This window comes from Podarcis erhardii (genome assembly GCF_964252035.2).
Source record: "Podarcis erhardii genome assembly, chromosome: 8".
In the NCBI taxonomy this organism is placed as follows: Eukaryota; Metazoa; Chordata; class Lepidosauria; order Squamata; family Lacertidae; genus Podarcis; species Podarcis erhardii.
The window spans coordinates 26,025,514-26,038,541 of record NC_138499.1 but is presented as its reverse complement, the minus strand read 5'-3'; the positions used below and the strand labels follow the sequence as shown (position 1 = coordinate 26,038,541).

The 13,028-nt window shown below is 44.9% G+C and overlaps 1 protein-coding gene across 5 annotated transcripts in view; it reads left to right on the top strand.

The window, feature by feature from the left end:
• The window catches only part of DPY19L4 (dpy-19 like 4), a 77,159-nt gene that overhangs the window by 40,501 nt on the left and 23,630 nt on the right, over window positions 1-13,028 (top strand). Inside the window, exon 1 of one of the 5 annotated variants that reach the window (XM_081874233.1) lies at window positions 4,012-4,230. The exons of the other annotated variants lie outside the window; for them this stretch is intronic. Within the exon in view, the coding sequence (XP_081730359.1) occupies window positions 4,218-4,230 (13 nt within the window). The 5' untranslated portion in view covers window positions 4,012-4,217. Of the gene's footprint in view, window positions 1-4,011; window positions 4,231-13,028 lie in introns of those variants that run through there. 5 annotated transcript variants of the gene reach the window in all.

Genomic DNA, 13,028 nt, shown 5'->3' with positions numbered 1-13,028 from the left:
TGTGGTGGAGTCTCCTTCTTTGGAGGTCTTTAAGCAGAGGCTTGACAACCTTATGTCAGGAGTGCTCTGATGGTGTTTCCTGCTTGGCAGGGGGTTGGACTCAATGGCCCTTGTGGTCTCTTCCAACTCTATGATTCTATGATTCTATGTTACCAATGCAGGACAAACAGGAACTCTTCCCCAACATCATCACAATGGGATTTGTGCTTTGGGCATGTACGACTACTAGTGGGGTTTTGGACTGGGCAGGGAGGGTGAGGAAATGGTTCATAAGCCCTGCTCAGCCATGAAGAAGAATCCTGGTGGATCTCTAACAAAAGTCCCATCTCAGTCCAGCATCCAGATGCTTATGGGAAGCCCAAAAGCAGAATCATAAAATCAGAGTTGGAAGGGACCATTGAGGATAATCTAGTCTCACCGCCTGCAATGCAGGAATATGCAGCTGTCCTGTATGGGGATCAAGCCTGTGACCTTGGCATTAACAGCAGCACCATGCTCTAACCAGGTGAGTTACTTGAGAGCAACAATACTCTCCTGATCCTGTTACCTGATCATCTTTTGTCAATCATTCTTTCAGATCATCAGAGAATTGTAGAGTTGGAAGGGACCTCGAGGGTCATATAGTCCAGCCCTGTGTGATGCAGGAATCACAGCCAAAGCATCCCTGACAGATGGTCACCCAACCTCCAATGAATAAGAGTCCACCACTTTCCAAGGGAGTTGGTTCCACTGTCAAACAGCTCTTACTGTCAGAAAGTTCTCCTTACTGTTTAGTCTGAATCCTCTTTCTTGTAATTTGAATCCATTGGTTCGGATCCTGCCCTGTGGAGCAGGAGAAAACAAGCTTGCTCCATCTTCCATGTGACAGCCTTTCAGGTATCTGATAGCCTACCTCACAGAGTTGTTGTTAGCCAGGATAAAATTGGAGGCAGGAGGAAGGACCTTGCATGCTATTCTGAACTCCTTAGAGGAAATATGGGATAACATGTTAAAAAAATAAATAAAGGGAAAGCCCTTTGTTCATCAGCAATAAATACTTGGCCTGATAGATACGGAAGCAATGGGTTAGCTACAATAATTACATGGGGTGGTTCCCCTGATATGAACTAATTAAGAAATCTGCTTCAATGGAAAGGCATTGTAATAAGAATTACGGTATAAACACTACATTTACAAATGCTTATATTGTGCATTCTGAAGCATGCAGAGTCAGCTTTCTTTCCGAAAAGCAAGAAGGGTGGGTCTTGGCTCAGTGTTAGAGCATTGGCTTTGCATGCAGAACATCTCAATTCAACCCCCAGCATCTCCAGGTAGGGCTGGGAGAGGACCCTACCTAAATATCTTGGGAGTCACTGTCAATACTGAGCTACAGCAGGGTTTCCGAAACTTAGGTCTCCAGCTATTTTTGGACTACTGTTCCCAGCATCCCTGACCACTGGTTGTAGTCCAAGACCAGCTGGAAACCCAGGTTTGGGAAACCGTGAGCTAGAGGGACTAATGGTCTGACTCAGTGTAAGCTGTGTGGCTGCATACAAGCCATACATTGAAAGCACACTGAAAGCAAATCCCTCACCCAAAAAATCCTGGGAACTATCTTGTTAAGAGTGTTGGGGACTGTAGCTCTGTGTGGGGTAAGATACTGTTCCCATGATTCTTTGGAGGGTGGGGGAATGTGTTTTAAATTTGTCTGAAAGGAAAATAAAGTAAAGTGACAAGGAGTCCTGAAGATTAAGACGCTGATAATGGCAGAAGCGTTTGTGGGCCAGAGTCCACTTTTTCAGATGTGCAGCAGACAAACAGAGCAAGGGGGAAAGGTCTGTACAGAGCCAAACAGAAGCAAGATTGGGTGAAAAAAACGGGTAAAGGAATCCATCAGTGGGGGTGACCCGCTCCAGACTGGCAAAGCAAGATATAAAGCACAAATGAAGACCTAACTAGCAGCAGTCGCTCTGTGGTGAGCTAGCACTCCCCTTCTCTATTCCAAGTCAGATAGTGCCAAATCTGCATATGAATTCTGATTCAGTGGCTTCAAGCTAGGGTCTCCCTTTGAAGCATTTTGCTGCTGAAGTATGGCAACTTTCAAGCCTGCCACTGAATGCCCCAAGAGACTGAAATGATTCACCATTGTTTTTTGAGCAGTACTCTACTGAGTGAGACTGCTGAGCAATGGAATTCATATGCAAATCTGACACTATCAAAGATGCTTCGAATAGAGACTGGGAGTGACTAGCTCACCATAGAAGGTTATTGTCCCTTGTTAGGCATTCATGTACACTAATGATCGCGCTTTGCCAATTCATTCATTACCTGTTGGGAGAGTGGGTCGCACATCAACTTCAATAGAATCTTTTAGCCCCTTTCCTGGCTCTTGTCTGCTAAGTAATAGCTCCTTTGCACTGCTAAGCCTTCTGGCCTCCCTTTTTAATAATTTCCCCCTCCTCATGCATCTTACAAAGTGAGCTTTTATGCCATGGTACATTTGTTAGTTTTTAAGGTGCCAAAGCACTCCTTTTTGCTTTTGCTTCAGCTGCTGCAGTGCCAAAGATTAACATAGTTGGCCTTTAAATGGAGGGTATGTGATCTGTATACATTAGCTTTGAGAGGTAAATTGTATGCAGTTATTTACTATAAGAGTTCTGTGCTGCTTTTCACATCAAATCTGCAGGCAGTGTACAATAACTTTAAAAGCATAAACACCAGCATTAACACAGCAAAATATGTGGGAATCTCAACACATAGTTCCCCACCCAAATTGAAACCATACCAGACAGTGGCGTAGCGTGGGGGGTGCAGGGGGGGCCGGCCGCACCGGGCGCAACATCTGGGGGTTAGGGCAAATCCACGGGTTAGGGGGCGCAAATCCACGGGTTAGGGGGCGCAAATTACTTGCCTTGCCCCGGGTGCTGACAACCCACGCTACGCCACTGATACCAGACCCTGCTTAGCTTTACAAATGTGTTAGCAATTGTATTGCTGTGGTTAATGGGAGCTGCTACAAACTCAATGTTGTTAGAAAAGTGGAATACATAGATTAAATTATGAGAGAAACTTCTATGAACTTTCTCCAAACCATGCATAGTATCTTATACACTGCCACTTCCCCCCTAATCTGAAAAGCATCAACTGTTGCAACTTTCCTCAGAGGAGAGTTGCACGAGCCCCTTGATCATTTTGGTTGCTGTCTTTTGAACCTAGTCCTAGACAGACAACTTCTCTTTTTAGACTAACTAGGCAGTTCACAAAGAGTGTCATATACTGTACAGTGGTACCTCAGGTTAAGTACTTAATTCGTTCCGGAGGTCCGTATTTAACCTGAAACTTTTCTTAACCTGAAGCACTACTTTAGCTAATGGGGCCTCCTGCTGCTGCCGCGCCGCCGGAACACGATTTCTGTTCTCATCCTGAAGCAAAGTTCTTAACATGAAGCACTATTTCTGGGTTAGCGGAGTCTGTAACCTGAAGCATATGTAACCTGAGGTACCACTGTATACTCAAAGAGCCCTGTGAGTTGGAACTACAATACCAGAGTTTGAATCCCTGCTCACTATTGAAGCTCATCGAGTGATCCTGAGCCAATCAACAACTTTTATAGCCTAATCTTGTTATAAAATGGGGCTTGTTGTAAAATGGGGTGACTTGGATGAACTGTCTTAGGTGGAGGTTAGGAATGTGAAATACTAAATGCAAATGTGTTTCTTGAAAATAATAATGATGTGAGCATAGGTTTAGTCCTGAGACTTAAATTGTAGTAACAGAAGACAGGAACAAATCTCATCCTCCACAGTGAAGAATTCGCTTCCTAGCCTGCAATTGTGCGTGCGGATGAACCTGCATTATCATCATAAGCAATACAGAGCAAAAGAGAGGCTGGGAAGCCTTTGTTCCGCGCTTTGCACCCGAGGCTGGCACTAGGGCGGAAGTCGTGCGCGGAGACGCGTCTCTGCCTCGGTACGCGCCCGAAATACGCGCCTCCTGCTCCCTCGATCCCCGAGCAGGACGTTCCGCTTCCGCCTTGAAGGTGGAAAAGAGAGAGATGCTGGCTGGGCGAGAGGGACGCTGACGGGAAGCGAGAGGCCGCCTCTTCTGCAGCCGGGCTCGAGTGCGGCCGGGCGCGGGGGAAAGAAGGAACGGGAGACCCCGGCCGGCCCCTGAGCTCCGGAGAGGCCGGCTCCACACCTCCGGGGGCTCGTTCGTGGCGGCAGCAGCGGCGGCTGGAGATGGAGAAGGAAGGTGGGCGCTTGGGACGTGCCGCGCGCTTCCCTTTCTCCTTCCCGCCCCTCTCGCCCTGGGGCTGCGGGGCTCCGCGGCCGGCTGGAGGAAGGCGCTGCGGGTTTAGATTAGGAGGGGCGTGGATGTGTGTCGGGCTCACTGAAATGCAAGAAGGAATGTGGGCACTGGGAAGCCGAAGGGGTCGTGGGGACGGAGTTAGGAGGGTGAGGACGACCAGGTGGGCATTTAGCTCCCCTTCGTCCCTGTACAAGTGAGTGTGTATGTGGATTTTTTCTCTCCCTCTCTCTTTTGGCTTCTCAGTTTCTGCAAACAATTGTGACACAGGTAAAACCAGGTTTTTCGACAAAAGTAAGCGGTTGGTTTTTTCAAGGAATGTGCTTTGCCTGTTAAGGAGTTCTCTGGACAGGAAGCACTTGGGGGGAAAGGGAAATCTGCAGGCGCCCTGCAGGGGAGTGTGATGGTTATGGTGCTCTCTGCGTTATATGGGATTCTTGTGCGTCTTCCTACACGGAAGAGCTTTCTGTGTGAGGAGGTAAAACCCATGTTTGTTTTAATGGGCTTTCGTACTCGTTTGCTTCCATCTTCCGTGCCTTTGTAAAGTTTAAGTTACAGATAGGTAGCCGTGTTGGTCTGCCATAGTCAAAACAAAAAATTCCTTCCAGTAGCACCTTAAAGACCAACTAAGTTAGTTCTAGGTATGAGCTTTCGTGTGCATGCACACTGTGTATCTGAAGAAGTGTGCATGCACACGAAAGCTCATACCTAGAACTAACTTAGTTGGTCTTTAAGGTGCTACTGGAAGGAATTTTTTGTTTTGTAAAGTTTAGAAAGTCTAAACCGCCAGTATGGTTTGATGGGACTCTCAGGGTGGCTTCCGATGAAGCAAGGTTTAAGCAAGATTGTATTAAATGCACAAATAAACAACATATCTTGTACCAAAGTTGGCTGGTATAGACATTTGAAGGAGTGGGACAAAATTATATTAACAGCCCTCCATCTGGTTCTTGTTTGAAAGAAAGAAAGACATATGTCAGCTCAGCAAGATCTTGCCTTTCCATCTCCAGCGGTTGTTGCAACAAAAATATTGTTGCACCAACCTTGTGAAACAGAAGCAAGATGGCCTGCCAGATCTATTGATGAAAGAGAAGTCCTGCTCTTTAGCTTCTGGCAAAGATAGGACTCTGAGCTCTCCCAGCAACCCCTTGGACCAAGGCTGTTTTGAGTTAGGTTTAAAGCGGGGTTAGAAAATCTCTAGCCTGGGACCGAAATGGCTGGCCAGGGACCCTTCATGCCTGGCTTTCAGGACTCCCTGCAGGCTGCACACCCACCCTGGCCACACTGTTAACCAGCCCTGCTTTGCACCTTCCTTAAAGAGTTTTTGCCAGGTTGGGATGTGTCCTTGAACTCTTGCTTGCCTGTGTGGAGGATAGAGAGGGGTTGTGAGCATATGTGGAAACTACCCTACCTTACAAAGGTCAAATTTACACCCAGAGGAGAATGTGGGCCTCGGACTGAAATAGGTTCCCCTGGTTTAAAGGTTGAAACTGGTGTTTTGCATTGTGTCAGGAAGCCAATTGGAAGCCAGTGCCAGATCTCCTAGCATGGTTGTACTGTGCTCTCAATGGCTGATAATGAATGGGCCACCACATTTTGAATTAACTGAAGTTTCTGAACAGTTTTCATTGACAGTTCAATGTAGAGTTCATTGTAGTACCCCAGCCTGGGAGTTACTAAAGTGCTTGTGTATGTCTTAAGTATCATGTGACATCCCTACCTAAAAATATGTGCCCCAAATAATCTCACAATATTTAACCACACTCATATCTATAAGGACAATTCTATAAACTAATGTAAAAACAGAAACTTTCATTTAACACACCACTGGATTTTTATACAATGGTACCCGTTGCTTGGTCCCAGCTCCTGCCAACCTAGCAGTTCGAAAGCACGTCAAAGTGCAAGTAGATAGATAGGTACCGCTCTGGCAGGAAGGTAAACGGCGTTTCAGTGCGCTGCTCTGGTTCGCCAGAAGCGGCTTAGTCATGCTGGCCACATGACCGGGAAGCTGTACGCCGGCTCCCTCGGCCAATAAAGCAAGATGAGTGCCGCAACCCCAGAGTCGTCCGCGACTGGACCTAACGGTCAGGGGTCCCTTTACCTTTACCATGGTTTACGAACTTAATCCGTTCCGGAAGTCCATTCTTAAACCAAAGCGTTCTTAAACCTAGGCTTGCTTTCCCTACTGAGGCCTGCTGCTGCCAGTGCCCTTCCACCGTTCGGCTTCTGAGGCAAAGCTCGCTAACCGGAACACTTTCTTCCGGTTTTGCAGAGTTCGTTTTCTGAATAGTTCATGGACTGAGGTACCACTGTATTTGGCTTACTGTTATCTTTCTTTTCCCTTTCCTTCAATTAGATGAACAGAATTTGGTCTAAGCTACATGACCTAGACATAATATTATTAAGTTTTTTTTTCCATTCTTTGAAGCATACTGTCTTAAAGTTATAATAATTTTGTGGAACATACTTCTGGGTGACAGGTTCAACATACGTATAGATGATGAGAGTTTTCCATGTGGCTCAAATACAACAGTGGTCTTTGCAATATAAAAAACTCAGATGCAGTACATGTGCTCAGTCAAATGTTAACTTTTGTCTAATAAGCTAAACCTACCTGAGCAGTTAAAGTCTATGCACTTTGGGGTGACTTCCGGGTTGGCGCCATCGCCGAATGGTGGACTCCCTCCGAGCTCCGGAGGGAGCCTGCTCGGCAGGGGTTGGGTCCCGCTGCGCCGGCGACGCGGGGACCCTCAAAAACCATGGGCGCTGAAACCCATGGACATGGTGACTCGGCGGGCACCATTTGCGCCCCCCGACCCGCGAAGGAGCCTTTTTAAAGGCTACGGAGCGGGGGACGGGGGGTGGTGTGGTGCTATGAGTCTTCCGCTTCCCCTGCCGAGTGAAGCCGCATGCCATTTGACAGAGAGCGCTGACTTCTTCTATTGAAAATTTGGACTGAAAAGAATAACCCGTGAGTAATTGGGAAACCCGATTTAAAAGGAAAAAAAAATTTATATTTGGAACGAGCGGGGGAGGTGCAAAAAGGAAGTCTGTCTCCCCCCTGCTGTAGAGGATTTAAAGCAAGCATTTAACAACTAAGATCGAGAGAAGGGTCTACTTTTTATTCATAAAGTTATTAATTTCACGATGGAAAATTATAAGACTGTGCTGGAGGAGAAAAGTGGAATGTGTGAGCTAAAATGTAACCCCCCCCCGGGAACCAGGAGCGATCCGCGAGAGCGCCTGGTGAGGAGATATAGAGGCTTTGACAGCTGTCAAAGTAGCTGTCAAAGTTGAAGAATAAAAAGAGAACTTTGTTATGATGACTTTGCCGGTTATATTTGTTACAATTTGGACATAAATTGTTGAAAACAAGGGATAACAAGTTACTTTGACTCTTGGGTGTGATCTGGAAGGAAACTAAGTTACCATAATCCCTCTAGAAGGGGCTTTGGGACACTACAAGAATTGCTGCAAGTGGAAAAATACGCATGGAATTGAACAAGACTTTTTATCTCCTGGGAAAACTGCAGAAATGGAACATTATTTTGTCTACAGAGGTCTCTACACTAAAGGAGACAATAGAGCTATCTATTGAAGAATGGAAGGGACGTGACGCAAGTTTTTGTTCCTGAACAAATAAAGCCTCTGTAGAGGAACTAGAAGCTTTTGGAATTAGAACGTTTTTGCAGTGGAACAGGAAAAGAAATTAGAGGAAAGTGAGGAAAGAGAACAACAAGAATTGGACAAAGCTGGAAGTGGGAACATTTGGGACATCCAGATTTAAAAGGTCTAAGAAACAAAATTTGAGTTATACTCTTAAATATAGAGATCTGGATGGAAAAAATGGACCTTCTTGAGATAGAATCCTTCCAAGATGGGGTGCTCGAAACTAAAGATTACTAAAAAGATGGCAAAGACTATTAAAAAGACGGCAAAGTGGAGCTGAGAGAGATTTGGACATAGATGTGGGGTCTCCAGGCCGACAGTAGATATTGATGGACACTGGGGATCATAACCGGGAAAGGGGGGAGGGAAATTTGGAATCCAAAGGGTGTAAAATTATTTTTTGTTCTTTATTCTTTATTTCATTCTGTTCTGCATATTAAAGAGGGGAACCCGTGGAAGGGAACAGGGGTTGATCTTAGGGGAAAAAAAGAATATTTTTAATATTGGGTCAGTGATAATAAGCTCAAAATTTGGGGTAAGAACTTGTTGAACTAATTTAATGGAATTGGAATACAAGAGGGGGTGAGATGGGGAAGTCCTGGAAAGATGTTAATGAAAAATAAGGCTTAAGTAAATGTTCTTTTTTTCTTTTTCTTTTTTTTTTCTTTTTCTTTTTTTTTGTTATATCTGGAAACTTCAATAAATATTATATATATATATAAAAATAAAGTCTACGCACTTTGCAAGCATCCTCCAAATGAGCGTGCATTAAAGAAAAAAGACTAGTGGTGGCCTGTTACCCTAACACTCTTATCCTTGTAGCACTGGCTTGGTTATATCATGCTTGTTTTAAGGTAGTTGAGCAATTGGCACCAAGAGAAACTTTTATTTATTATTGCCGTCATTGCAAGCTGGTGTATTTTTCATTGACATATTGCTTGTATCTCATTTTGCAATATGTTTAATGTACCCTGTTCCCCAGACTGCATCGACCATCATACACACCTGCAGTCATAAACCATCTGCCCTCTTCCACCTCCCATTTCTGTTTCTCACCCACTCTTCTCCCTCCCCAATCTGGAAAAGGATTAAGTGGGGCGGGACAGTGACCTTAAGCAGCTGTTGTTTTTGCACCTTTGGACAATCTCCTTATCTCCTTTACAGATACTTATTTTTGAAAGGAAACTTAACATTTTGCTTTAGATATGACCTTATTACATCACAACATTCTTGGCTTTGTTGCACAACATAGTGCTGCTCATATCAGGTTTGTTTGGTATTGTGAATGTGTTTACCTTCAAAGATCAGTATATAGTATTTTAGATATCCTAAATATCTGGACAGACCAGCTCAGAATTCAGAATGTCATTTGCATCTCTGAAAATCTCAAAAATTCTGGATAAGGGACTACAATGCTGACTGAGTTTATCTAGATTGTTCTTAGTGATTGCAGATGAGCGAGATTTTCATCTTCTCTGTGGAAAGAGGTTTGTAACGTTTATTGGGCTTCATGAGCCTGACAAACTTGTTTCATAAGAACGCATGAAGAGTCCTGCTGAATTTGGCCAAGACCCACAGAGTCTTGTGGCCCCATCCATACATGTAAAGCAGTATCATACCGCTTTAAACAGTCAAGGCTTTCCCCAAAGAATCCTGGGAACTGTAGTTTTTTTTAAAGGGTGCTGAGAAACTTTAGTAACTACTGTTCCCCTTAGAGAGCTAACTATTCCCAGAGTTCCCTGGGGTTGATTGTTAAACCGCTTTGGGAATCTTAGCTCTGTGATGGGAATAGGGATCTCCTAAGAACTCTCAGCAGGGACGCAGGTGGTGCTGTGGGTTAAACCACAGAGCCTAGGACTTGCCGATCAGAAGGTTGGCCCCGCAATGGGGTGAGCTCCCATTGCTCAGTCCCTGCTCCTGCCAACCTAGCAGTTCGAAAGCACGTCAAAGTGCAAGTAGATAAATAGGTACCACTCCAGTGGGAAGGTATACGGCGTTTCTGTGCACTGCTCTGGTCTGCCAGAAGTGGCTTAGTCATGCTGGCCACATGACCCGGAATCTGTCTGTGGACAAATGCCAGCTCCCTCAGCCAATAAAGCGAGATGAGCGCCGCAAACCCAGAGTCGGTCACAACTGGACCTATGGTCAGGGGTCTCTTTACCTTCTTTTAAGAACTCTCAGCACCTTTAACAAATTACATTTCCCAGGATTCTTTGGGGGAAGCCATGATTGTTTAAATTAATATGATAGTGCTTTAAATGTATAGTGAGGATGGGGCCTTGTATCCTGGTTGCAGCAATGAATAGCCAGGTGCTTCTTGGAAGACCTTGTTTTTCCCAAGGATCTGGTATTTAGAAGTGTTTCACCCCTGGAGATGTGGAGATTCCATTTAGGTATTGAAACACTTCTGAATACCAGATCCTTGGAAAAAACTCAATTATTCTATGATGAATAATATTCAAATAACCATATTCTGCCTGAAGTGATTATTAGTACTGAATGAAGTTACCCAGTCCTGCAGTAGCAACAAGTGAAATATATTTTATCATTAATCTGGATAAGGAAGAAATGAACAAAAAGTGTGTTCATTTAAAAAACACCTCTGACTCAGTCTAACCTATAAAAAAAGATTTGAGTTAATCGGCATGAGATTGGATCCGTGTGCATGGCTTTCGGGAAACATAAGGTAAAGGTAAAGGGACCCCTGACCATTAGGTCCAGTCGTGACCGACTCTGGGGTTGCGGTGCTCATCTCGCTTTATTGGCCAAGGGAACCGGCGTACAGCTTCTGGGTCATGTGGCCAGCATGACTAAGCCGCTTCTGGTGAACCAGAGCAGCGCACAGAAACGCCGTTTACCTTCCCACCGGAGTGGTACCTATTTATCTACTTGTATTTTGACGTGCTTTCGAACTGCTAGGTTGGCAGGAGCAGGGACCGAGCAACGGGAGCTCACCCCGTCACGAGGCCGATTTTCTTATCGGCAAGTCCTAGGCTCTGTGGTTTAACCCACAGCACCACCCGCGTCCCTCAGATATTGTAGCTTGTGGTTAATAGCTTCTAGTCCCCTCCCCTGCCCCCATAATGGGGTTCCTTTGAAATGCTAACCATCCTAATTATGTGTCAGAATGGAAAATCCTAGACCTATTTTTAGCACTTAACCTTGCTCAACTTTCCCTTTCACCTTGGTAAAATATATTCAGGAGTGAAAACAATAATTTCCTTGTTTTTAAAGCAGCAGGAAACTAAACAGAAGCAGTTTGCTTGTGTGTTTTGGTCACAGTTCAGCAGTCTGGAAAATCAACATATACGTCATTTAGCTAACTTCCTCTGTGTTACAGTGTGGGCGTTTTAATGCTTTTTATTTAGACCTTCCTGTTATAAATAAGGTTTTGAAGCTCAGCTGTGTGAAAAAACGTTAATTTGCATAGTCTTGTCTGTGTGTAGTAAAATAACCAGTGGTATAGAGCTGTAGTGTTCAAAGCTGTACCTTTTTTTAAAATAGATTACTTACCTGCCCTTTACCACAAGGTCCCAGGGCAGTTTACAACAAAAAAAGGCACAATGATAAAACAAAGAAAATAGATACAATGGTGAAACCAGAAAAGTGTAAAAATAACTAAAAAACAGCTTCACATATAAAAATAGTTTAAAAGTGTTCCAGTACAGATACAGTCTGGAATATTGATCTCTACTTAGCTAAGAGTCTCTCTCTGACACACAGATATTTGCAGGAGGTCTTCTCATAGGAGATCACAAGTAGAATCTGTAAGAAAATGTTGTAGTGGGGAGCTGTTCTGGGTTCTGGCCATTTCATCCCCCCTGCCTTGATTTTCAGTCCCCCTCCCCAACAACAGTCAGTGTCTACAGAGCATGTTAAGTCCTCGTTGGGCCCTTTTTGGGAATTCTCCCCAATTTAGGGGTACCCTCCCAAAAAAACCCCAGTTCTTTTAAAATACTTTTTCTTGTGAATGTGTTGGTGGGAGTTTGTAGGAGTGTCAGTGGGCAGAAGTCTTGTGTCTGAAGACTCTCCTGCCAATTCCTTCCCCTCTTTCCGGGACTTCCGGGTTGGCGCCATCGCCGAATGGCGGACTCCCTCTGAGCTCCGGAGGGAGCCTGCTCGGCAGGGGCTGGGTCCTACCGCGCCGGCGACGCGGGGACCCTCAAAAACCATGGGCGCTGAAACCCATGGACATGGTGACTCGGCTGGCACCTTTTGCGCCCCCCCGACCCGCGAAGGAGCCTTTTTAAAGGCTGCGGAACGGGTGACGGGGGTGGTGGTGCTTTGAGTCCTCCGCTTCCCCTGCCGAGCGAAGCCGCATGCCATTCGATGGAGAGCGCTGACTTCTTCTATTGAAAATTTGGACTTAAAAGAATAACCCGTGAGTAATTGGAACCTGGACTAAAAAGGGGGATAAATTTTTCAAAAAATTCGGAGCGAGCGGGGGAGGCGCAAAAAGGAAGTCAGCCCCCCCCCCCGTCGTAGAGGAGTTAAAGTAAAGGATTTGACAACTAAGATCGAGCGCAACCCTATTTTGACAAGGTTACTAACTTCGCGATGGAAAATTATAAGACTGAGCTGGAGGAGAAAAGTGGAATTGAATTAAAAAGTAACCCCCCCCCCCCCGAATCCTGGGAGCGATTTGTGAGAGCGCCGGGAGAAGAGAAAGAGAGGTTTTGACAGCTGTCAAAGAGCTGTCAAAGCGGAAGAACAAAAATGAGAACTTTGTTACGAGGACTTTGCCGGTTACATTTGTTATAAATTGGATACAAATTGCTTAAAATAAGGAATAACAAGTTATTTTGACTGGTGGGCGTGATCTGGAAGGGAACTGAGTTATTGCAATCCACCTAGAGGAGCTGAGGGATATTACAAGTATTGTTGGCTTGGAACTTGAATAGAACTTTTTATCTCTTGGGAAACTGCAGGAATGGAACACTATTTTGTCTACAGAGGTCAACACACTAAAGGAGACAATAGATTTATCTATTGAAGAATGGAAGGGACTTGGCATAATGTTTTGTTCCTGAATAACAGAGCCTCTGCAGAGGAATTAGCAGCTTTTGGAATTA